Source organism: Peromyscus leucopus, chromosome 8b (assembly GCF_004664715.2).
Source record: "Peromyscus leucopus breed LL Stock chromosome 8b, UCI_PerLeu_2.1, whole genome shotgun sequence".
Lineage (NCBI taxonomy): Eukaryota > Metazoa > Chordata > Mammalia > Rodentia > Cricetidae > Peromyscus > Peromyscus leucopus.
The window spans coordinates 87,701,476-87,724,886 of NC_051086.1; the positions used below are offsets into that span (position 1 = coordinate 87,701,476).

The 23,411-nt window shown below is 38.0% G+C and overlaps 1 protein-coding gene across 1 annotated transcript in view; it reads right to left on the reverse strand.

Annotated features, from left to right (window-relative positions):
* Positions 1-23,411, reverse strand: part of LOC114702204 — a 175,449-nt gene that overhangs the window by 119,021 nt on the left and 33,017 nt on the right. Inside the window, exons 11-15 of the mRNA XM_037200852.1 lie at positions 13,919-14,842; positions 11,515-11,652; positions 8,592-8,663; positions 4,899-5,042; positions 3,563-3,637 (exon numbers count right to left, since the gene is read on the reverse strand). Coding sequence (XP_037056747.1) covers positions 3,563-3,637; positions 4,899-5,042; positions 8,592-8,663; positions 11,515-11,652; positions 13,919-14,842 — 1,353 coding nt within the window. The remainder of the gene's footprint in view (positions 1-3,562; positions 3,638-4,898; positions 5,043-8,591; positions 8,664-11,514; positions 11,653-13,918; positions 14,843-23,411) is intronic.

The following is a 23,411-nucleotide window of genomic DNA, read 5'->3' on the forward strand; positions in this document are numbered from 1 at the left end:
AGACACCAATAAAAGTATCTGGGAATGGCTAAGCATCTTGGCACATGTCTGTGTACCTCCAGCACCCAGGGAGCCACGGCAGGGAAATCACCAGAACTAAGTTGGGGAGTTTAAGACCAGCCTGGAAAACATAGGCTTCATTTCAAACAAACAAAACAGTATGATGGATGAGATGAAGCTGGGAGTGTGGCATTGGGGCCAAAGTGGGAAAGCTGAGTAAGGATGACTCTTCCCTGTGGGTCTGCAAGTGATACAAAGCTCGAGGGAAGAGCACCAAATGACAAAAACAAGTAAGAAATGTTAACTGTGTGTGCTCGTGGGGTGGTGTAATGTGGAGCTTAGGAAACACAGCTTTTTCTGAGCTCTGTCTGAGCTAGTGTGTACCAGACACATGGCATTAAGCAGGCCTAAGATAAGGAGAACTCTGTACCTTGGTTTTCTCTTCTAAAAAACAGTATAGCATTAATATGGGAATCCATAGGGTAATGGAAAAAATTAATAGTAGTGCATGATAAACACTATGTATGAGTGACAATAACACAATCATTGTAATTACTATTATGTAGTATATATAAGTCTATTATAACTGAAATGTTTACAAAGTCTATCTGAAAATTAGGACTAATGGACCTTCACTACTTTGGTTTGTTTGTTTGTTCGTTTGTTTGTTTCTTTGTTTGAGATAGGGTCTCCTTATGTAGCCCTGGTTATCCTGATACTACATACAGCAGGCTGGCCTTGAACTTACACAGATCTACTTGTCTCTACTCTCCAAATGCTGGGACTAAAGATGTATGCCACAAGGCCTGCCCTTTGCTACTTTTTTTCAGGAGTTTATGTACAGAGCTTGAATTCTGCCTAAGAACTAGACTAGGGAAATTTTTTCTGATCATTTAAAGCCCAGATTAGCATCTGTGACTGTCAGATATCGCATAACACTAAACCAAGATTCAGCATTAAAGTGGCATGGTTCATTATCCTTATGAGAAAATTGTTTTGTCAGACCCTAACCTCACTTACTACAAAAAAGTCATTTCCAGGAAATTGAAATTTTATAAATGAAAAGAAAAACTTGAAACTTTTAGAAGACACTGGGAAATACTTTAATAGGGTCAAACTTGAGATCATCTTCTGTTTTCCATGTGAAAGCAAAGTCAGAAGCTAAGCCTGACAAGGGTAGAGCCAGGATAGGACCAAAAGTTGTAGAGAACAGGAATTGTAAACAGTTGTTTCAGAGAGTGGGAAATTAAGGGTAGTCAGACTCATGCAGAGCAGGGAGTTTCACTGCATGGGTTCCAATGAAGTACAGAAAGGCTAGAGATTTCAGGGTATTGTGTAAATATGTATCAGACAATTTAAATCAAATAAGAAAAGCAAAAATGAGCGGAGACTGACTGAAGTCCACAATATAAGGAATATAGAACCAATAAGAAGATAGGCCTCTGCACTGGGTGAGGCAGCTGAGGCAGTGCTGAAGAGCTCGTCCGGGTAGTGACCGTGAGGGAAAAGTGGCAGGCTGACCAAGCCAGCTACCACCCAGGCCCAAAACCAGAGTTATGAGTTGGCCCACCCCAACATCCACCTCATCTATGAAATTGTTGGGGCATATGAAGGGGATGAACCTATGGATCCAAAACAGTAGGATCTCCATGACACAGGACAACAATGGGACGGCCAAGAAAAACCCCAGTGAGAGCCCATTATCGGTGGTGTGGCAGAAGCCAGGGGTCTGAAGCCAGACAAATGGTTCGTGGCAATGAACCCTTGCAAGTAAAGATGAATGGACTACCGGGTAAACTGTGACTCAACAGGCTACACTACAGCTTCAAGACAAGATTCCTTTCCTTTTTTTTTTTTTTTAAGTTTTTGAGTTTTCTTTTAAATCTTGTTTTGTTCTGGGAAGGAGGTTGCAAGGGCAGAGGGAGAAAAGTAGGCTTGGAATGCATAATATGAAACCCACAAGGAATCAAGGGGGAAAAAGGAAGAAGATAGGACATGAGCAATCTGCTGAAAATGGAAAAGTGAGCATATATATATAATATTAAGACTTACAAAGAAAATAAAACTAAATATATGAATGAAAATATACTATGCAATTATCCTATGAAAAAATTTAACTTCCATGACGGAAAATCCTAAGGAAAAAATGAAATGGCTGATAATACAAATAACCTCTTCATCTTTATCCATGGTGAAACCTAATATAGAAAAAAACTATAAACTAAAAATAACTCTTAATTAAAATCCAGTACCATTCAATATATAAGCACCAAACAACGTAACTCTAACCAAAATGTTTAAAGTACTAATGTCAGTCCATTAAAAATAGATAGTTATAGTGGTGGTATTGTGTTCCCCAAAATATTGTGCACCCTAATAAACTTATCTGGGGTCAGAGACAGAACAGCCACTAGATACAAAGGCTAGAAAATAGTGGCACTCACACCTTTAATCCTAGCACTCCAGAGGTAGAAATCCCTCTGGATCTCTGTGAGTTCAAGGCCACATTGGAAATGGCCAGGCATGGTGACACATGCCTTTAATCCCAGAAAGCAAGCCTTTAATCCCAGGGAGTGGTAGTAGAAAGCAGAAAGGTATATAAGGCGTGAGGACCAGAAACTAGAAGCATTTGGCTGGTTAAGCTTTCAGGCTTTGGAGCAGCACAGTTCAGCTGAGATTCATTCTGGATGAGGACTGAGAGGCTTCCAGTCTGAAGAAACAGGACCAGCTGAGGAATTGGCAAGGTGAGGTAGCTGTGGCTTGTTCTGCATCTTATCTACCAGCATTCACCCCAATAACTGGCTCCAGGTTTGTTTTTTATTAATAAAGACTCTTTAAGATTCATGCTACAAGTTATGGACTGGAGAGATGGCTCATCAGTTAAGAGCATAGCATGCTCTTTCAGAGGACCTGAGTTCCGTTCCCAACACCCAGGCCACCAACTCACAACTACTTGAGAGTACAGCTTCAGGGGATCCAACATATGCTTCTGGCCTCCAAAGAGAACCATGCTCATGTGCACATACCCAACCCTCATCCCAGACACCAACATACACATATAATTAAATATTGTTAAATAGAGGTTATAACCTTACTTTTCTCTATGCTGAGTTTCACAGTACCAAATACTAGCTCATATTAGTTTACTGACAGCTTAACATAAAGCCTGGTTCTTGAATGTTATTAAATAGGTTAGAATATTGAAAGACATGCTGAGAAAACAGCTGAAACCAGAAACTCTTCATATTAGTTTTCAGATTCTAAGTAGCATCACTTTCTCAGAGTGAGAAGACATTCCAATCCCCCTCCCCCAAATAGATGTGATACACATGGTTCTGCCCACAGTAAGTATGGAGGTCAAAGACTATAATAGCTCTATAATAGTTATTCTGCACACAGTAAAGAAAAGATTACAGCCACATTTAGCAGCACAAAGTCAGGCAGTCATTGCCTGATGAGCTGTCAGATGACTAATTCTTTCAGTATCTTATAAAAGCCTGTTATCTTCTAAAATCTTTCAGACCACCTGGTCCATGAAAGTGTCAGTAACTTTCATACGTACATAAATTTTGAGAGAAGCATTCCGTGTTGCTCATCATGTTACCAATAAATTCTTTTAAATTCACTTGTTTTGTTTCTAAAGAGAAGAGAAACATTTTCTTTAATATCTTCAAGTATTAAATTATTATGACAAATATTGAATTATGTGAAGATATAATTATATCCATCATATAATAATAATCACTAAAATGTATGTTTTGGGGGGAAAGACAATTCAATCTAGAAGCAAAAATCAAACACTTAATAGAAAGTTGTTCAAAATAGTGCACAGCATTGTAACTTTTAGTATCTGTTACCTGACATCTCACTTTTGTCCACGTGTGCTCATGAATGTCTGAATATCTTCCATCTGTTTCTCTTTGCCCATATCACTCTCACAGACACTAGTATAATTGCAATAACTTTTCAAGAAAAGCAAGTCTACCTCTGCACACCTGGTCCAGGGGTGTTTTAACTATTCTTGGACATTGTTCATTTACATAAACATTAGAATTGGCTCATAAAAGCCTGAATTTTGTTGGAATTTCTTTAGACAAACACATTAGAGAAATGACAGTCTTCGTCTATGGTCATAGAACCCTCAGCATTCCCAGATCGCAGCTCATCCCAAAAGCTAAATAGCACTGAATGGAAGAACTGACAGGTTTCAGTTTATGAACCTATTGCACAGGATATGGTCCCATTCAAATCTTCCTTTACATTTGAACCAACCTATCAGCATAGGACAGATTCTCATCAAATCATCCTCTACATCCAAACCAACCTATCGGCACAGGACATGTTCCCATTCAAATTATCCTCTGAACCAAGTCGTATTTTCTCTATACAAGTTTTACATAGATTATATGTTTCTACTCCTTTATTATGAAGGTTTTAAAAAATACAACTAAGGATGTTGTAATGAATTCTCATACAGTATCCTTAAATCAGTCATTATTAACTCAGCTGTTTGTCCATGTGAACCCCACTATAGCCCACCACTCTCTCTCCCTTAAGGAAAGTTCTTGCTCAGTTATGTGGGTACTGAAACCCTCATTGGTAAGCCTTTACTGCGAGTTGAAGGCTTTGACACGAGGAAGCCACCTTTGTCCTTTCAGTGCCTTGTGTCCTGACTTCCAGCTGCTTGCTTTGTCTTTGCAGCTTTTCCTAGGGAAAAGTATCTGAAAAGACTATTAACCCCAGCAATGTCTAGATGATGATTTTCAAGCATTTAATTGTACTTTTGAACTTTCCTTTATTGACTTAATACTTTTTCTAACAATAAAATCATTATTGTTATAATAAAAAACAATAAATTCATTATTCTGAGAAGAATAGTTTCCTTGAAATTTTTTTACCATCAACTCCTGTTAATTCTTTGATCTTCTCTAGTTCTGGCTTAGGAAGGTAAACTCCAAAATTTTGAAGACAACTGTCTAGATCCTCATCAGCAACATTTTCATTCTGAATTTTATTAGCGCCTTCAATGGCATCATTCAATGCTGGAAATAAATTTGTTCATATTAAGTAAACTTTAAACCAAAAAAAAAATACAAGTATTAAGATGAATGCTAGGTCCAACATTAAACAATAATACAAATCCCGTTAGACGTGTTGCATACTAACTGCATAATAAGAATGCTTTAAGAGACTTTTGTTGGTTTGTTTGGGTTCTGTTGTTGTTTGAGGAGGGGGGTCTCATGTAGCCCAGGCTGACATCAAACTCCTTCTGTAGTTGAGGACAACCCTGAACTTCTCATATTCAATCACCATACATGGTTTCTGCAATGCTGGGAATCAAACCCAGAGCCATGTGCATTCTAGGTAAACACTCTACCAACTGAGCTGTACCTCCATACACAAATTTTTCCATGCTAAAAATCAGTAAGTCTCAGAATCAGTCAAAAATATTCTACTTTGCTATGTGATTCCTATACCTAAGAAATGTCAGCTGGGCGGTGGTGGCGCACGCCTTTAATCCCAGCACTCAGGAGGCAGAGCCAGGCGAATCTCTGTGAGTTCGAGGCCAGCCTGGGCTACCAAGTGAGTTCCAGGAAAGGCGCAAAGCTACACAGAGAAACCCTGTCTCGAGAAACAAAAAAAAAAAAAAAAAAAAAAGAAATGTCAACTTAGTCATATTGACAATATCACCACTGAAATTACATAGAAACAAAAATCCCATGAGAATGCCCTACTTAATTCAACAAGTTAAAATTCCTTGGTGGTTTATTTCTGCAAAAAATTAAGCAGAAATCTTTCCATCCTTAATGAGATAGTGCTTTGTGGGAATGTGTAGTTTGGTCCATGGTAAATTCATTTAGTTTAATCTTCTTTAAATATAAATATGATTACTTAGAAATAATTATCCTATGTATCTTTTATAATACCTTAAAATCTATACTTTATTAATATGGACAATGTTGCCTTCATTAAATTTAAATTGCTAAATTTGTGCTACAGTGAAAGCATTCCTTTTTTTCCTTTCCTTTTTTTTTTTTTTTTGAGACACAGTCTCACTATGTAGCTCTGGCTTTCCTGAAACTCACTATGTAGACTAGGCTGGTTTTAAACTCAGAGATCTGTTTGTCTCTGCCTCCTAAGTGCTGGGATTAAAGGCATGTGCCATTATGTCCGGCTATTCTTAAAAGAAATTCTTCCAAAATATCCAGGTTTGCCTACCCCCATCTCTTTATGCTGGGATTTTGTCTAGCTTGAGATTGCAGCAGGTCCTGTGTGTGCTGTCTCATTTAGGGCTGAGCATTTCATGGTCTCTTACTCTCTGTACTTCTCCTAGCTAAGCTTCTATTGGCAATTGATAGAAGCTGGGAAAGGGAGAGTCAATTTTCTTTAAAAGTTGGTTGAGCACCCTCCAGTAGAAGGCTACACACCCGAGAGTATATGGCAGTGTCAACTATATTTGGTGAGTATTTTTTAAAAGTGGACACAAAGTTGGGTGAGTAGAGAGGTGGGGGGAATCTAGGAGGAATGGTAGGAGAGGCAAATATGATCCAAATACATTGTATGAAATTCTCAAAGAACTAATAAAAGTGAGAAAAAAGAAATTTATTAAAAAAAACAAGCAAACATTATTGTATGTATATAGAAATATATGCACAGTTTTTTAAAGAGGTTGCTAGGCCAGTGGCAATAAACACAGAGAACAACTGGCCAAGATGCAGAGAGTAAAAGATTTCAAAATGCTCAGCCCTAAATGGAACATGTACACCACATGTCCACTTCCCAAGACTCAGGGATCATTGTGGAAGAAGAAAGGGAAAGAGTGCAAGAGCCAGAGGCAATGGGTGACAACAAGAAACAGTGTTCTGGACACAACTGAGCAGCTGCACCTATGAACTCATGGCAGTTGCAGCAGTATGTATAAAACCTATCCGACCAAATCCCATAGAGACAGAAGCTAGGCACACAATCCCACCCTTAGCCATGGAGCTATTGACAAAATGGTAGCTGCTAGGGGAAGGAGACACAGTTTTCTCTAAGAGTGTAGTTCCTAGTGAGATGACCATGGAATACCACACATCTCAAAATACTTGCCCAACACAAATTGGTCTTAAAAGTTTTTTTTTTTTTCTTTAAGGGAAAAAAAAGGACACAAAGTCATAGGTAGTGAAGCAGAGTAGATCTGGAAGAGTTGGTGGGAAATGAATATAATCAAAACACATTGTATGAAACTTTCAAAGAGCTAACAAAAGTTTAAATTTTTAAGTAGGAGAGGTGTTGTAAATCATCTGAAGAAAAGTGAGATCTGAAAAAAATAACACACATGTACACAAATTAAATAGGTTTTCTCAAATGTAAGATTCAAATAAAGTATTTTATTTCATATTTTAATCTTGTTTAAAAAACTATTTGTATAAACAAAATAATTACAAAAACAAAAATTAAATAGGTTTTCTCAAATGTAAGATTCAAATAACTTTATTTCATATTTTAATCTTGTTTAAAAAACTATTTGTATAAACAAAATAATTACAAGCACAAAACAATAACAAAATGAAAACAATACTGGATGGTGGTGACCATTGCACAACTCTATAAATTTACTTGAAAATCGGTGAGTGGATCAATATTATGTATGTAAATTATAGCCTAATAAGTGCTTCATAAAATGTTCTAAAACTAAATTATATCAATATTTCATTCAAACATGTTCTTCATGAATAGTTGAAAAATCAATTCCTAACCAATGGGGCTAATTACCCATTTGTTCTCCTTGCTATCATTGTATTACTAGGCCTCTGTGTAGCACTCTGAGTTTATAAAATTCAGATGACAACTCTATGAGATGAGCAAGTTAGTTATTGTTACCTATGGGAGGCCAGCTCCCACCTTTTAAAAGGATCCTATGAGGAAGAGAGAGGAATAAGAAACTTCTAGATTGAAAGATAGCAGAGAGGAGACAGACAGAAACACAGAATAGCTTCAGGAGGACCTGGATCAAAATCTACTGGCCCCTTCTGTCTCTTCAAAGGGTTTTTTATAACAATGCCAAAGGGTGGAGCAAAAGACCTCCCCCTTGCTAGATCAAAGCATACTGCACAGGCAAGTGCAGACTCTTCTAAACACCTGGTAACCACACCCATGGTCCAATCATCCCTTTATGCAACCTGCTGGGTAAAGCAAGCTCAGATTCTCAGATCCTGAGTAAGTTCTCACCAGGAAACCTCTGTGGGTCTCTACAGTTACTTCCTGAAACAGGAAGTTCTTACATGCTGACTGTTGACTCTAAGAGTCACAGCAGCAGTAAATGTCTACCCCAGGGGCAGTGAGTGTCCATCTCAAAGATATGTCCAGTTCTTCTAGTTTTGTCTTAGTTTTGTTTCATTTTGTGCTCTGTTTCGTTTGTTTTGGAGACAAGCTATGTAGCTCCGCCTTGAATTTCCCATTCTCTCACTTCAACCTTCAAAGTGTGGGAATTGGAGAGGTATGCTCCGCCATGCCACACAGAAGCAAGTTCAAGGTGATCTATTCAATCTTCTTTTCAACCTAATTAATTTTCCTCCAAGTCATTTTAAATCAAATTTTCTACCTACCATCATATTCGGGTATATTGTGCTCCTTGGAGACTGCCATAATAAAGTCATCTAAATTCACCATTCCACTTTCTGTAAAATAAAGAATTTAAATTACACATTCTGACATATTTTACATTAGAAGTATGTTTTCATTTTTATTAAATTAAGAGTAAAAACTTACTTGATCCTTAATTTCACCATCCTATTTTGCCTTCTCTTTCCTCCCTCTAAACCTTCCCATTCCTGCTCTCCTTCAAATTCATGGCCTCTTTGTGTTGTGGAATACTTTAAGATGTGTTACATTTGTTTATGCAGTGGAACATTTGTTTAATGATGCAAAGGTGTGTTGCATTTGTTTAACTTTGTGAAGCTGTGTTACTTTGCCTGTCTAAAACACCTGATTGGTCTAATAAGGAGCTGAATGGCCAATAGCTAGGCAGCAGAAAGGATAGGTGGGGCTAGCAGGCAGAGAGAATAAATAGGAGGAGAAATCTGGGAAGAGAAGATCGAGGAGAGCAAAAGAAAGAGGAGAGAAGGACACGAGGGGCCAACCACCAAGCCACACAGCAGCCATGGAGTAAGAAATAAAGAAAGGTATATAGAATAGTGAATGATTAAAGCCCAGAAGCAAAAGGTAGATGGGAGAACTTAAGAAAAGCTGGCTAGAAATAAGCAAGCTAAGGCTAGGCATTTATAAGTAATAATAAGTCTACATGCATTTATTTGAGAGCTGGGTGACAGTCCCCCAAAAGAGTTAAGAGTAAAAACAACCAACAATAATTTTGTTTATTAATTATTATTGCATGCATGCATACACACACCTATTATTTTAGTAACCACTGGAGGCATCTTAGAGCCACAAACTAACTAATCACCAAGGACACAAAAATAAGTAAGACAGTCCCTGGTTTTTTAATAGTTATTACATGCAAAAGATTGGATTGGATACTAAGATTTGATAAATATGAGAAAAACCAAAGTCCATATAGCTGGACTATAAGATAGTTGAGGAGTCAATTTCAAACCAAGGTGAAAAGCCAGTCAACATGGTATCCATTAAGACATCTTGACAGTATTAACCAGCACTGACCAAGTGTCACACTCTGACCCCTGGGATTCAGAGGTCTGATCCACTACCAATTTTTAAATATAATCCTTCCAATAGCAATCACTCAACCGTGCAAAGGGTTCAATAACTTCTCTAGCACCCACTCTTATACATTTCGAAATCAAATTTTCTTCCTACTTGCATTAGCTAAGAATTATACCCAGACTCCGAAAATTCACTCTTAATGTTGTTATTCCCAAGTCATTCTTTGGAAAAAAAAAAAAAAAAAGTTCCTTCTTTTCTCCCCAGATGAGCTTCTAGAGTGGATAAGTCTTAGTTACTGATAAAAAATAACTCTCTAACCTCAGCTAAAACTCTTAGTAACAGTAGCTATGTAGCCTGAACTGGCCATCTCCTGTGATCAGGCAAGACTTCCAATGGAGGGATTGAAACACCAACCAGCCATACAATCTTTGACCTACAGTCTGTCCTGCCTATGGGATGTGCTGGGATTAGTGACCACCCCAATTGTCATCTAAGAGCCTTTATCCAGTAACTGATGGAAACAGATACAGAGACCCACAGCCAAGCATTAGGCTGAGCTTGAGGAATCCTGCTGAAGAAATTAAGGAAGGATTGTAGGAGCCAGAGGGGTCACCGCACGAAAACCCACAGAAACAACTAACCTAGGCTCCTAGGCGCTCACAGAGTCTGAACTGACAACCAGGGAGCCTGTATGGAACCAACGTAGGCCCGTGGGACATACTTGGGAGTTATGTAGCTTGGTCTACTTGTGGGACTCCTAACAATGGGAGCAGGGGCTGTCCCTAACACTTTGGCTAGCTTTTGGGAACCTATTCCTCATACAGGATTGCCTTGCTCAGCCTTAATACAAGGGAAGTGCTTAGTCTTGCTGCAACTTGATACGGCATGCTTTGTTGATATCCATGGGAAGCATGCCCCTCTCTAAACAGAAATAGAGGAGTGGATTGTGGGGAGGGCAGGACAGAGGGGAAGTGGGAGGAGAAAATGGAAGACGACAAGAGAAGGGAAACTGCAGTTGGGATATAAAATAAATAAATTTAATTTTTGTTGTTGTTGTTGTTGTTGTTGTTGTTTTCGGAGACAGGGTTTCTCTGTGTAGCTTTGCGCCTTTCCTGGGACTCACTTGGTAGCCCAGGCTGGCCTCGAACTCACAGAGATCCGCCTGGCTCTGCCTCCTGCGTGCTGGGATTAAAGGTGTGCGCCACCACTGCCCAGCCAATTTAATTTTTTAAAAAAGAAAAAAACTCCAATATGAAAGCCCTCTCAAGAAGAAAAAAACTTAAGGGTCCAAATGCTACCCTAAGCTCTAGCTCCAAATGCCTCCTATGCATAGAACCTTCAGTTACTTCTCCTCAAATCTGAGTTACTTGCTTAGAGGTTTTTGTAGGCCTTGGCTGACTCCCTGGCCTCTGCAGCTAGCGCAGCATCTGTCCTCACTTGAGGAGACACAGCAAGGAAGGCAACGTGGGCCTTGCCGAAACAAGGCCTCGTTTCCAGAGCAACCGGGAACTCAGACTTCACAGGGTTTTTTGTTTACCTTTTTCCACTCTTGTGTTTCTTTTTTTCTCCAAGTGTGAGGTGTGGAGGTGATATAGTGGTGTGTGTGTGTGATCACACACTGCCATGCCTGCTCGGCTTTTATGGGGCTAGAGGGATCTGAACTCTGGTCCTCACAGTTGAACAGCAAGAGCTTTATCCACAGAGCCATCTCCTCAGGCCCCATATCTGTTCTTTCTTATGCTTTAGAATGGCCCATTCTGGCCCATTCCTCAGTAAGAGAAATTCCCCCCAGATTTTAACTCCACAAAAGTATTCACTTTCTCTAGTTTAGAGTTAGCAAGTTCTCACCAATTTTAGTAGTCTCCGGCATAATCTTCTGGAAGTCTTTATCTGATAAAGTAATCTCTACCATGGGTAAAACAGACAGAAGTTCCTCTGGGGAAATGTAATCTCCTTGGAGCTTATTGATAACATCATGGACACTTTCTAAATACACAGAATGCAAAACGATTATATGTATCTAAAACAATAGTGGTTAGCAAAATCATTTTGTTGTTTTTTTTTTTAACATGTTTTGAGACAAAATCTCACCATGCATCTTAGACTAGACTACCACCCTCTACACAGCCAGTCTGGCCTTGAACTCATACACCTACCTTGACCTCCTGAGTAATGGGGTTACAGGTATGTACCACCATGTACAGCTGGCACCTAAAATCTTGAATAATCAGAGAACAGGTTTCATCTACTCAATACTGCTAACAGATGAATTGCTTTTTCTGTTATCTTACAGTTTTGCTTTTATATCAAGCACAACACTGTTATAATTCTACAAGCTCCTATTCAGAAAAGCAACCAGGCTGCTTGCTTCTGATTAAAATATAGTTCAGGAGTCCAAGACATCAAACCACCAGTGTATTTTGTTTAAATTCCAGAACCCCAAGCACAGTTTTAAAAGTCCTTTTCCCTCCAATAAACTGACCCTACTATGCTTTGTGTACATACTTTCAATAAAAATCCTAAAGGTATATATACATGGACAGTATCACTTCTAAGATATTCAGTAAGAAATGTATAGCCTGAATTTATTCTAAGGAAATATGAGGAAAAGTCAAAACGAGGAGTATTATACAAAATAACTAGTCACTACTCTTCTAGTGTCAAGATCATGAAAGGCTGAGAAAACATTCTAGAATGAAAGACTGGGGTCACTTGGCCACTAAATGCAGTGTGTAATCCTGGGTCAGTTTGTGATCAGAAAAAGGACGTTCCTGAGACAACTGATAATATTTAAATAAGGTCAAATGTCAGTAAGTATTGCTATATCAATGTTAACTTCTGGATTTAGATCTTTAGGCCATGGATATGTTATTAACTCATAGGGAAACCAGGTGAAGAATATTTGGGAATGTTTTTCACTATATTTGCAACTGTTGTGAATGTAATGTCAGTTTTAAATAAAGGGTTAGTTTTTTAATTTAATCATGGAGGAAGTCACATCAAATAGAGTCCCTGCTACTACTGCTATTTTTAGGGAAGTTATTCCTACTAAACAAATGATTCCATTCTTCCTTACATACAGAACATGCTTTGGAATTAGTAGGTGACATCATTTGATTTAGTAATGCCAGGTAGGTAGACATCTTCCACCCACTGACTAAATGTTTACTACTCTGCTATTCTGTAAACCCAGAACTTTCTTACCTCACACACAGTAATAGCAGCCTAGTAGTAGAGGAATCAGAATGAATGCCTTAGTCTTCCTTAATGTCATATTTTTCCCTCAACTAAGTTATTTGAGCTACATGTTAGTGTATGAATCATTTATTTTTTGGTAATCCCTTACTTTAACTACTGCATTAAATAGTAAGTGTATTTTTAAAGTTTCTTTAAAGAGAGCAGACATGATGGAGTAACTTCAGCAGACTGTAAGAAGTACACAATTAAGTTCCATATAAGGTATTTCTGTGATGGAAGCAGAACAAGAAAGGAAATTATTAATTATCTTTGATGAGGGCGTACAGTGTTAGATGCCTAAGAAGTATATTATTAATTGTTCTGTTTTTAGTATTTTCCATCCATAAGAAATAATACCTGACATACCAGGAATATCTTCACATATTTGAATTGAAGGACTCTAACAAAAATTTTACAGATTTCCTATATATTCAAATAAATTACCAAAAAAAATACACCTTCTATTCTCTCTCCCCCCAATTTCTCTCACCTCAATCTCTCTCTCTCTCTCTTCTCTCTCTCTCTCTCTCTCTCTCTCTCTCTCTCTCTCTCTCTCTCCTCTCTCTCCTCTCTCTCTCTCTCTCTCTCTCTCTCTTTCTCTCTCTCTCTGTGTGCGCACATACACGCACGCATGTTGTGGGATTGGATATGGACATGTGTGCATGTGAATGTGGAGGTCAAAGGTCAACCTTGGTGCTTGTTTCTCAAGTGCTATCTGCCATGTTTTTTGAGACAGAGTCTTTCACTGGCTTGGAGATCTTTGTTTAGGCTAAGCCAGCTAGCCATCAAGCTCCAAAGATCCACCTGTCTCCACCTTTTCCCAGGAATTGTCACCAAAATCACAGAATTATATTCACTGATCTGCATATCAAAAGTGGTGGTTACACAGGCTGACAGCTAAAAGGTTAACTATTCAGAAAAAAAAAAAAAAAGTGCAAGTATTCAGTGATTGACTCGTGCCCATTTCTGCAAAAACTGAAACACTCAAGAACCCGGGTCTGTGGTACTGACTGACCTAAGGTATTAATTACAGCTTTTTCCTTAGGTGAAACTGGTTTTAGGGAGCTGGACTGCTTTCTCACAGTTAGCAGTTTTGGGATGTTAGAAGTATCGCCTTTATCTGGAAACTTAGAAGTATCGCCTTTATCTGGAAACTTAGAAGTATCGCCTTTATCCGGAAACTTAGAAGTATCGCTTTTATCCGGAAACTTAGAAGTATCGCTTTTATCCGGAAACTTAGAAGTATCGCTTTTATCCGGAAACTTAGAAGTATCGCCTTTATCTGGAAACTTAGAAGTATCGCCTTTATCTGGAAACTTAGAAGTATCGCCTTTATCTGGAAACTTAGAAGTATCGCTTTTATCCAGAAACTTAGAAGTATCACTTTTATCTGGAAACTTAGAAGTATCGCTTTTATCCAGAAACTTAGAAGTATTGCTTTTATCTGGAAACTTAGAAGTGTCGCTTTTATCCAGAAACTTAGAAGTATCGCTTTTATCTGGAAACTTAGAAGTGTCGCTTTTATCCAGAAACTTAGAAGTATCGCTTTTATCTGGAAACTTAGAAGTGTCGCTTTTATCCAGAAACTTAGAAGTATCACTTTTATCCGGAAACTTATCGAGGCTTGAAGTACTCTTCAAGATAGGTAGCTTAGACTTTGAATCTTGACTCTTTGAGTATGGTTCCTGAAATCCCACATGATCGCTGTCAACCCCACTTGAGAATCTTTTTGTCTGTAAGGAAGTTTTTGATCGTTTAAATTCAGGCTCATCATGTTTCTCCAAGGATTTACTGTGATATTGAAAGGGAGGTACATTCAGCTTTTTTGATGTGAGAGGTTCGGACAATCTGGAAAATGAACTGCCTTTCTTCTTAGGTTGTAGATGATGTCCTGGTATATTTGATAATCGTTTACTTGAAGTGGCTTCATCCATAATTGCTAAGTAAGAGAAATAGATTCTTTTATTTATTGATTTCATTTATCTGTATGATTTGTATAATATTTCAAGCAAATCAATTAAGTCCTCATAGAGGCCAATCCAGAAATTATGAATTGCTTAAATATACAAATAAAGCAAAGTTTAACAAAGTTGAAAGGGCTGGTGATTAAATGGTCAAGCTATTAACTAGTATAATCTTAGAGGTTATTATATTTCAATACATTCACTCAAATCTATTTAAAGTTAAAATAAAATACTCTGCTGAGCTGCACTGTTCTCTACTTGGTAATTTAGAGAAACAACAGGCTAGAAAGGTCAGACAGTTAGAAATACCTTCACTGTAAGTGTGCAGAACGATAAGAAGTTGCAGAAGGGAAGCTTTGTTAATAAAGTTAAAATCCAAATAATTATTCTCATGAATACTCTCAATGTCTACAGGCAGAAATAATCTCATACAAAGTCACAACTTTAGAAAATATTAGAAAATGAAATGTCTGGAGTCACAACTTCATTTATAAAAATCCATGTGATGGTTCAGAAGGATAATTTATGTATGAAAACACATTTTAAACTATTTCAAGAGTTTTAATACTTGCTCCTCAGCACAACTCTTATCTGCTATGGGATAATGTGTCACTGTGATTGGTTTAATAAAGGTCAGGAGAGAATGGGCAGGACTTCTGGGGAGACAGAGGAACTCAGGGTTAGAATCTAGGTGCATAAGAGATACCAGAGAGACACTGAGGAAATCAGACATACGAAATGGAAGAGAGATAAAGAGTTATATGGCAGAACATAGATTAATAGAAACAGGTTAATTTGAGTTATAAGAGCTAGTTGGGAACAAGCCTAAACTAAAGGCCAAGCTTTCATAATTAATAAGAAGTCTCCAAGTCATTATTGGAAAGCGGGCAGTCCTAAAAAAAAAAAAAAAAAAAAAAAAAAAAAAAAGTCTGACAAGAAAGACTCAATACATTTGGTGCCCAAAACATAGGGCCTGAGAAAGCTGAAAAAATGTTCTGAACATGGAGCCAGACACAACTCCTTAGTAACTTCAGTCTTTCATTCCGTCCCAGTGCCTGCGGTGTATGGCTGCTTTAAGAGACCCTGCTACGCAGCTGAGAACTTAAAGGGTGCACTACTAGATAGAATGGGAGACTAGATAGAAATGCCTGCCACAGGATGAAATCAAAAATTTCCCAGAGCTGGAGCAGATAGACATGACTCCAATCCAGGGCCCACAGGCATGAGGCTCGACTCTCATCTACCTAAAGTGGGCAGAGCCAGCAACCAGCACCATGTGCTAAGCAGAGCCATGCAGCAGGTAACCTAGCCACCACCTAACCATATAAAGTTTGGCTAAGCGGTCAGAAAAATGCTGCAGACACAGACACACACACACACACACACAAAAAAAAAGCCAGGTCCAGGTTGAGAAAACCTCTGAACAGTTACAGTATGCCTGAAAATGTGCTTAGGTGCTGAAGAAAGAAAAAAAAAATGGGTATAGATAGTCATAGAAAAATAGTTTACAAATAAATTCTTTAAAGAATAAGCCATGTAAGGATAGGAAATATACAGGTAGTCTGGATCCTCTATGGTGTTTTGTTGACTTTGAATTTTTTAAATGTTGATGAGTGAAGGGCAAACACTGCTGAGAGACACTGGATTGCAGAAAATAACTGCTAAATTAAAACAGCCTATGTATTTTAAAGATGTCTTAACTTCAGAGTGGAAGTCAGGAAATGTGTTACATTGAGGAAGAGGTTACACCTTTGTTTCCATAGGAAACAAAAAGCTATAGATTCCTTCAAAATTAATAAAGATCAGATTTGATTGGGGGAGATCTCCAAAAATCTTGGTTGCAGACATGAAGGAAGAAATCAAGAAAAACTACAAGACCAATGACATATAAGCTGATCCCTCTACATGGGAACAGCTCTGAGAATGAATGAGACATGATAAATCTTGTTGGCTACAGAGTCCTTATGATAGTTTGGTTATACAGTCCAAACATACTCATAAAGTTGACAGATGCCTTTTATCTGCTCAAACATAGAACAGAAAATTATCATTAACTGACTTGCACTCTGCACATCCCATACTTATGCTAATGGAGATATGTATGTTACCTTTAAAAGTTTGTGTGTTTTCAGAAAAAAAAGAGACTAGCCACCAATGAAGACAAGTAGCCCAGGTGATCCAGCCTCTTAGAATACCTTTGGTGCAGTTTCCTCAAAAATCTGCTCTTAGAATAACTTCAAAGGTGCTAGCTGAGATGGTCCAGCTCACAGACTACTCCAGCCAGGACTTCAGATAAGCTCTGCACTTTCCTATCACACAGAGACTAAACAACAGTTAGCTCTCCCAGGACTTGACCATTACCCCAATTTTCTCAGGGTACCCTAAAGATACCATCACCTCCAGACAATAGGAAGCAGTCTAGAGAACACAACACCCATATTCCCAAGAGATGAGGTGGGTGGTTTTTGTTTGTTTGTTGGGTTATGGATGTTTATTATCATTTAGGAGGGGATGGTTGCAAGTTGTTACTAGTCATAGAGAAAAAAATAAGCAAAGGAAGTTAGATTCAGGGATCTCTTTCTGAAAAGAAAAAATGGGGGTATAATAATGATAGGCTGAAAGGTAGATTGTCAAATCTACATTTAGACTAAAAAGCAATTACTAGTCTCAAATATTCCAGATTAGTATGGATTTTTGTGTATTGATACAAGTCTAAAGTTATTTTTGTTATAATATACTATATGTATACTTCTACTCTTATTTAAGGTATTGTACCTATGCAACTCATTTAAAAATGTAATGTAGGCTGACAGCACTGATTGGACTAAGAGATGAGTCTTTGTTCTCACAGCTGAACACCCTAGTCTCTAGGCTTTGGGCCTGGAGCACAACCCTGTGCCCCCACACCACCACCTATTGTAGTCCCAGTATCAGGCCAACAGGCAGGTCTCCTGCAGGCAGGCCAAACTACCACCATCCCCCATAGGACCCTGTAACCTATAAGCCCCACCCCATCCCCAAACCCACCCACCTTCTGAGACTGCAGCTACTCCCTGAGACACAGATCCATTAGCATCAATTGGACCAAGAGCTCCAATTGGACCAAGAGTATCAATCAGACCAAGAGAGGCTCCCTCAGACACAGACACTGCTGCTTGCACCAAGTGGAGGAAGAGAATAGTAAATGCCAATGCAAAAATACAGTCAACTACATAAAAGCCAATATGGCACCACCAGAACCTAGTGGTTCTACATCAGCAAGACCTTCCCAACACAGAAGAAACAAAAGAAACTGACCTTAAAAATGACTTTAAGAAGATGATAGAGGTCTTTAAAGAGGAAACGAAAAATTCCCATAAAGAAATCGAGGAAAAGACAAACAGAAAATTGGAAGAAATCAACAAATCCCTTAAGAAGATAGAGCCAAAGAAAGCCAAGAAAACCAAGAAAAAACTAATTAAACAGGTGAAGGAAACAGTTCAAGATTTGAAAACTGAAATAGACACAATAAAGAAGACACAAACTAAGGGAATGCTAGAAATGGAAAATCTGAGTAAACAAACATGAACTACAGATGCAAACATAACCAACATAATGCAAGAGTTCAGAGAGAATCTCTGGTGTTGAAGATATGATAGAAGAAAAAGATTCATCAGTCAAAGAAAACTCTAAAACCAACAAAGTCATAACACAAAACATCAAGGAAATCTGGGACACCATAAAAAGACCAAACCTAAGAATAATAGGGATAGAAGAAGGAGAAGAATACCAACTCAAAGGCACAGAAAATATATTCAACAAAATCATAGAAGAAAACTTTCCCAACCTAAAGAAGGAAATGCCTATGAAGATACAAGAAGCTTACAGAACACCAAATAGACTGGATTCCAAAAAAGTCCCCTTGCCACATAATAATCAAACCACTAAACATACAGAATAAAGAAAAAAATATTAAGAGCTGCAAAGGGAAAAGGCCAAGTAACATATAAAGCCAGACCCATCAGAATAACACCTGACTTCTCCATGGAGACTCTGAAAGCCAGAAGGTCCTGGACAGACATTATGCAGACACTAAGACATCATGGATGCCAACCCAGACTATTATACCCAGCAAAACTCTCAATCGCCATAGACAGAGTAAACAAAATATTCCATGATAAAACCAGATTTAAATAATACCTATCCACAAATCCAGCCCTACAGAAAGCACTAGAAGGAAAAATCCAACCTATGGAAATTAGATACAGCCATGAAAACACAGGCAATAGATAATCCCACATCAACAAATACCAAAGAAGGGAAACATACAAACACCTTCACCAAAAAATAACAGGAATTAACAATCACTGGTCATTAATATTCATTAATATCAATGGTCTCAATTTGCCTATAAAAAGACACAAGCTAACAGAATGGATATAAAAATAGGATCTATCCTTCTGCTGCATACAAGAAACACACCTCAACTACAAAGACAGACACTACCTCAGAGTAAAAGGTTTGGAAAAGACTTTTCAAACAAATGGACTTAAGAAGCAAGCTGGAGTAGCTATTCTAATATCTAATAAAATAAACTTCAAACTAAAATCAGTTGAAAGAGATCAGGAAGGACATTACATATTTATCACAGAGAAAACCCACTAAGATGAAGTCTCAATTCTGAACATTCATGCCTCAAATACAAGGGTACCCACATTTATAAAAGAAACATTACTAAAGCTTAAATTGTACATCAAACCCCACACACTAGTAGTGGGAGACTTCAACACCCCACTCTCACCAATGGACAGATCTGCCAGGCAGAAACTTAACAGGGAAATAAGGGAACTAACAGACATTATGACTCGATTGGACTTAACAGATATCTACAGAACATTTCACCCCAACACAAAAGAATATACCTTCTTCTCAGCACCCCATGATGCTCCAGATACTCAAAAAAAAAAAAAAAAAAAAAAAAAAAAAAAACTGGGATAACCTTCTGTATTTTATTGGACCACCATGGCTTAAAGTTAGATTTCAACAACAACAAAAATTACAGAAAGCTTACAACCTCATGGAAACTGAATAATGCCCAAGTGAATCACCAGTGGGTCAAGGAAGAAATAAAGAAAGAAATTAAACACTTCCTAGAATTCAATGAAAATGAATGTACAATATACCCAAACTTATAGGACATTATGAAAGCAGGGCTAAGAGGAAAATTCATAGCACTAAATGCCCACGTAAAGAAGATGGAGAAATCTCACACTAGTGACTTAACGGCACACCTGAAAACTCTAGAACAAAAAGAAGCAAACTCACACAGGAGAAGAAGACACCAGGAAATAATCAAACTGAGGGCTGAAATCAATAAAATAGAAACAAAGAGCACAGTTCAAAGAATCAATGAAACAAAGAGTTGGTTCTTTGAGAAAATCAACAAGATAGACAAGCCCTTATCCAAATTAACCAAAAGGCAGAAAGAAAGCACCCAAATTAACAAAATCAGAAATGAAAAGGGAGACATAACAACAGACAATGAGAAAATCCAGAGAATCATCAGGTCATACTTCAAAAACCTGTACTCCACAAAATTGAAAAATCTAAAAGAAATGGACAATTTTCTGGATAGGTACCACATACCTCAGTTAAATCAAGACCAGATAAACAATTTAAATAGACCAATAACCCCTAAGGAAATAGAAGCAGTTATTAAAAGTCCCCCAAACAAAAAAAAAAGCCCAGGACCAGATGGTTTCAGCACAAAATTTTACCAGCTTTTCAAAGAAGAGCTAATACCAATACTCTTCAAATTATTCCACACAATAGAAACAGAAGGAACATTACCAAACTCTTTTTATGAGGCTACAGTTACCCTGATATCCCAACCACACAAAAATGCAACAAAGAAAGAGAATTACAGACCAATCTTCCTCATGAACATGAGGGATGCAAAAGTACTCAATAAAATATTGGCAAACCGAATCCAAGAACACATCAAAAAAATTATTCACCATGACCACGTAGACTTCACCCCAGGGATGCAAGGTTGGTTCAACATATGAAAATCTGTCAATGTAATACACCATATAAACAAACTGAAAGAAAAAAAAATACATGATCATCTCATTAAATGCTGAAAAAGCTTTTGACAAAATCCAACACCCCTTCATGATAAAGGTCCTGAAGAGATCAGGAATAAAAGGAACATACCTAAACATAATACAGGCAATTTATAGCAAGCCACAGCAACATCAAATTAAATGGAGAGAAACTCAAAGCGATTCCACTAAAATCAGGAACAAGACAAGGCTGTCAGCTCTCCCCATATTTATTCAATATAGTACTTGAAGTTCTAGCTAGATCAATAAGACAACAAAAGGAGATCAAGAAGATAGAAATTAGAAAGGAACAAGTCAAATTTTCACTATTTGCAGACGATATGATAGTATACATAAGTGATCACAAAAATTCTACTAAGGAAGTCCTATAGCTGATAAATTCCTTTAGTAATGTGGCAGATTAACTCAAAATAATCAGTAGCCCTCCTATATACAAATTATAATGGGCTGAGAAAGAAATCAGAGAAACATTACCCTTTACAATAGCCACAAATAATATAAAATACCTTGGGGTAACTCTAACTAAGCAAGTGAAAGATCTGTATGACAAGAACTTCAAGTTTCTGAAGAAAGAAATCGAAGAAGGTATCAGAAAAGGGAAAGATCTCTCATGCTCAGGGAAAGGTAGGATTAATATAGTAAAAATGGCAATCTTACCAAAAGCAATCTACAGATTCAATGCAATCCCCATCAAAATATCAACACAATTCTTCACATATCTGGAAAGTACAATACTCAACTTCATATGAAAAAACAAAAAACCCAGGATAGCTAAAAGAATCCTGTACAATAAAGCAACCTCTGGAGGCATCATGATCCCTGACCTCAAGCTCTATAGAGCTAGAGAAATAAAAACAGCTTGGTATTGGCATAAAAACCAACATGTAGACCAATGGAATTGAATTGAAGACCCTGACATTAATCTGCATACCTATGAACACCTGATTTTGGACAAAGAAGCCAAAACTGTACAGTGGAAAAAAGAAAGCATCTTCAACAAATGGTGCTGGTGCAACTGGATGTCAACATGTAGAAGATTGCAAATAGATCCATATCTGTCGCCATGCACAACACTCAAGTCCAAGTGGATCAAAGACCTCAACATAAATCTAATTACACTGAACTTGATAGAAGAGAAAGTGGGAAGTACTCTTGAACACATTGGCACAGGAGACCACTTTCTAAATATAACACCAGTAGCACAGACACTGAGAACAAGAATTAATAAATGGGACTTTCTGAAACTGAGAAGCTTTTGTAGGGCAAAGGACATGGTCAATAAGACAAAATGACAGCCTACAGAATGGGAAAAGATCTTCACCAATCCCACATCTGATAGAGGGCTGATCTCCAAAATATATAAAGAATTCAATAAACTAGACATCAAAATACCCAACAATCTACAGAGCTAAACAGAGAATCTTCAACAGAAGAATCTCAATGGCTGAAAGACATTTAAGGAATTGGTCAACATCCTTAGTCATCAGGGAAATGCAAATCAAAATGACTCTGAGATATCATCTTACATCTGTCAGAATGTCTATGATCAAAAACACTAATGACAGCTTATGCTGGAGAGGATGCGGAGCAAGGGGAAACACTCCTCCACTGTTGGTGGGAGTGCAAACTTGTACAGCCACTTTGGAAATCAGCATGGTGGTTTCTTAGAAAATTAGGAATCAATCTACCTCAAGACCCAGTTATACCACTCTTGGGCATATATCCAAGGAATGCTCAATCATACCACAAGGACACATGCTCAACTATGTCTATAGCAGCATTATAGCCAGAACCTGGAAACAACCTAGATGCCCCTCAACTGAAGAATAAAGAAAATGTGGCACATATATACAATGGAGTAATACTCAGCAGTAAAAACAATGACATCATAAAATTTGCAGGCAAATGGACAGAACTAGAAAATATCATCCTGAGTGAGGTAACCCAGATTCAGAAGGACAAACATGGCATGTACTCACTCATAAGTGGATACTAGATGTAAAGCAAAGGATAACCAGACTATATATAACCCACAGCTCCAGAGAAGCTAGCTAACAAGAACTCTAAGAGGGAGGCATGGATCACCCTGTGAAGGAGAAATAGATGAGATCTCCATGAGCAAACTGGGGGTGAGGGAGAGCAATGGAGGGTAGAGGATGGGGGATGAGAACATAGGGAAACGGGATGTTCAAGCTAGAACTGGGACAGAATGGGAGAGCAAAGAAAGAGGTATATGATGAATATATCATGATGAATGGAGATGTCATGGAAATAGGGAGAAACAGGGTGCTAGGGAAGTTCCCAGGAATCCACAAGGATAACCCCACCTACTAGCAATAGTCAAGAGAGTGCTTGAACTGGCCTACTCCAGTAATCAGATTGGTGAATATCCTAACTGTCATCATAGAGCCTTCATTCAGTAACTGATGGAAGCAGATGC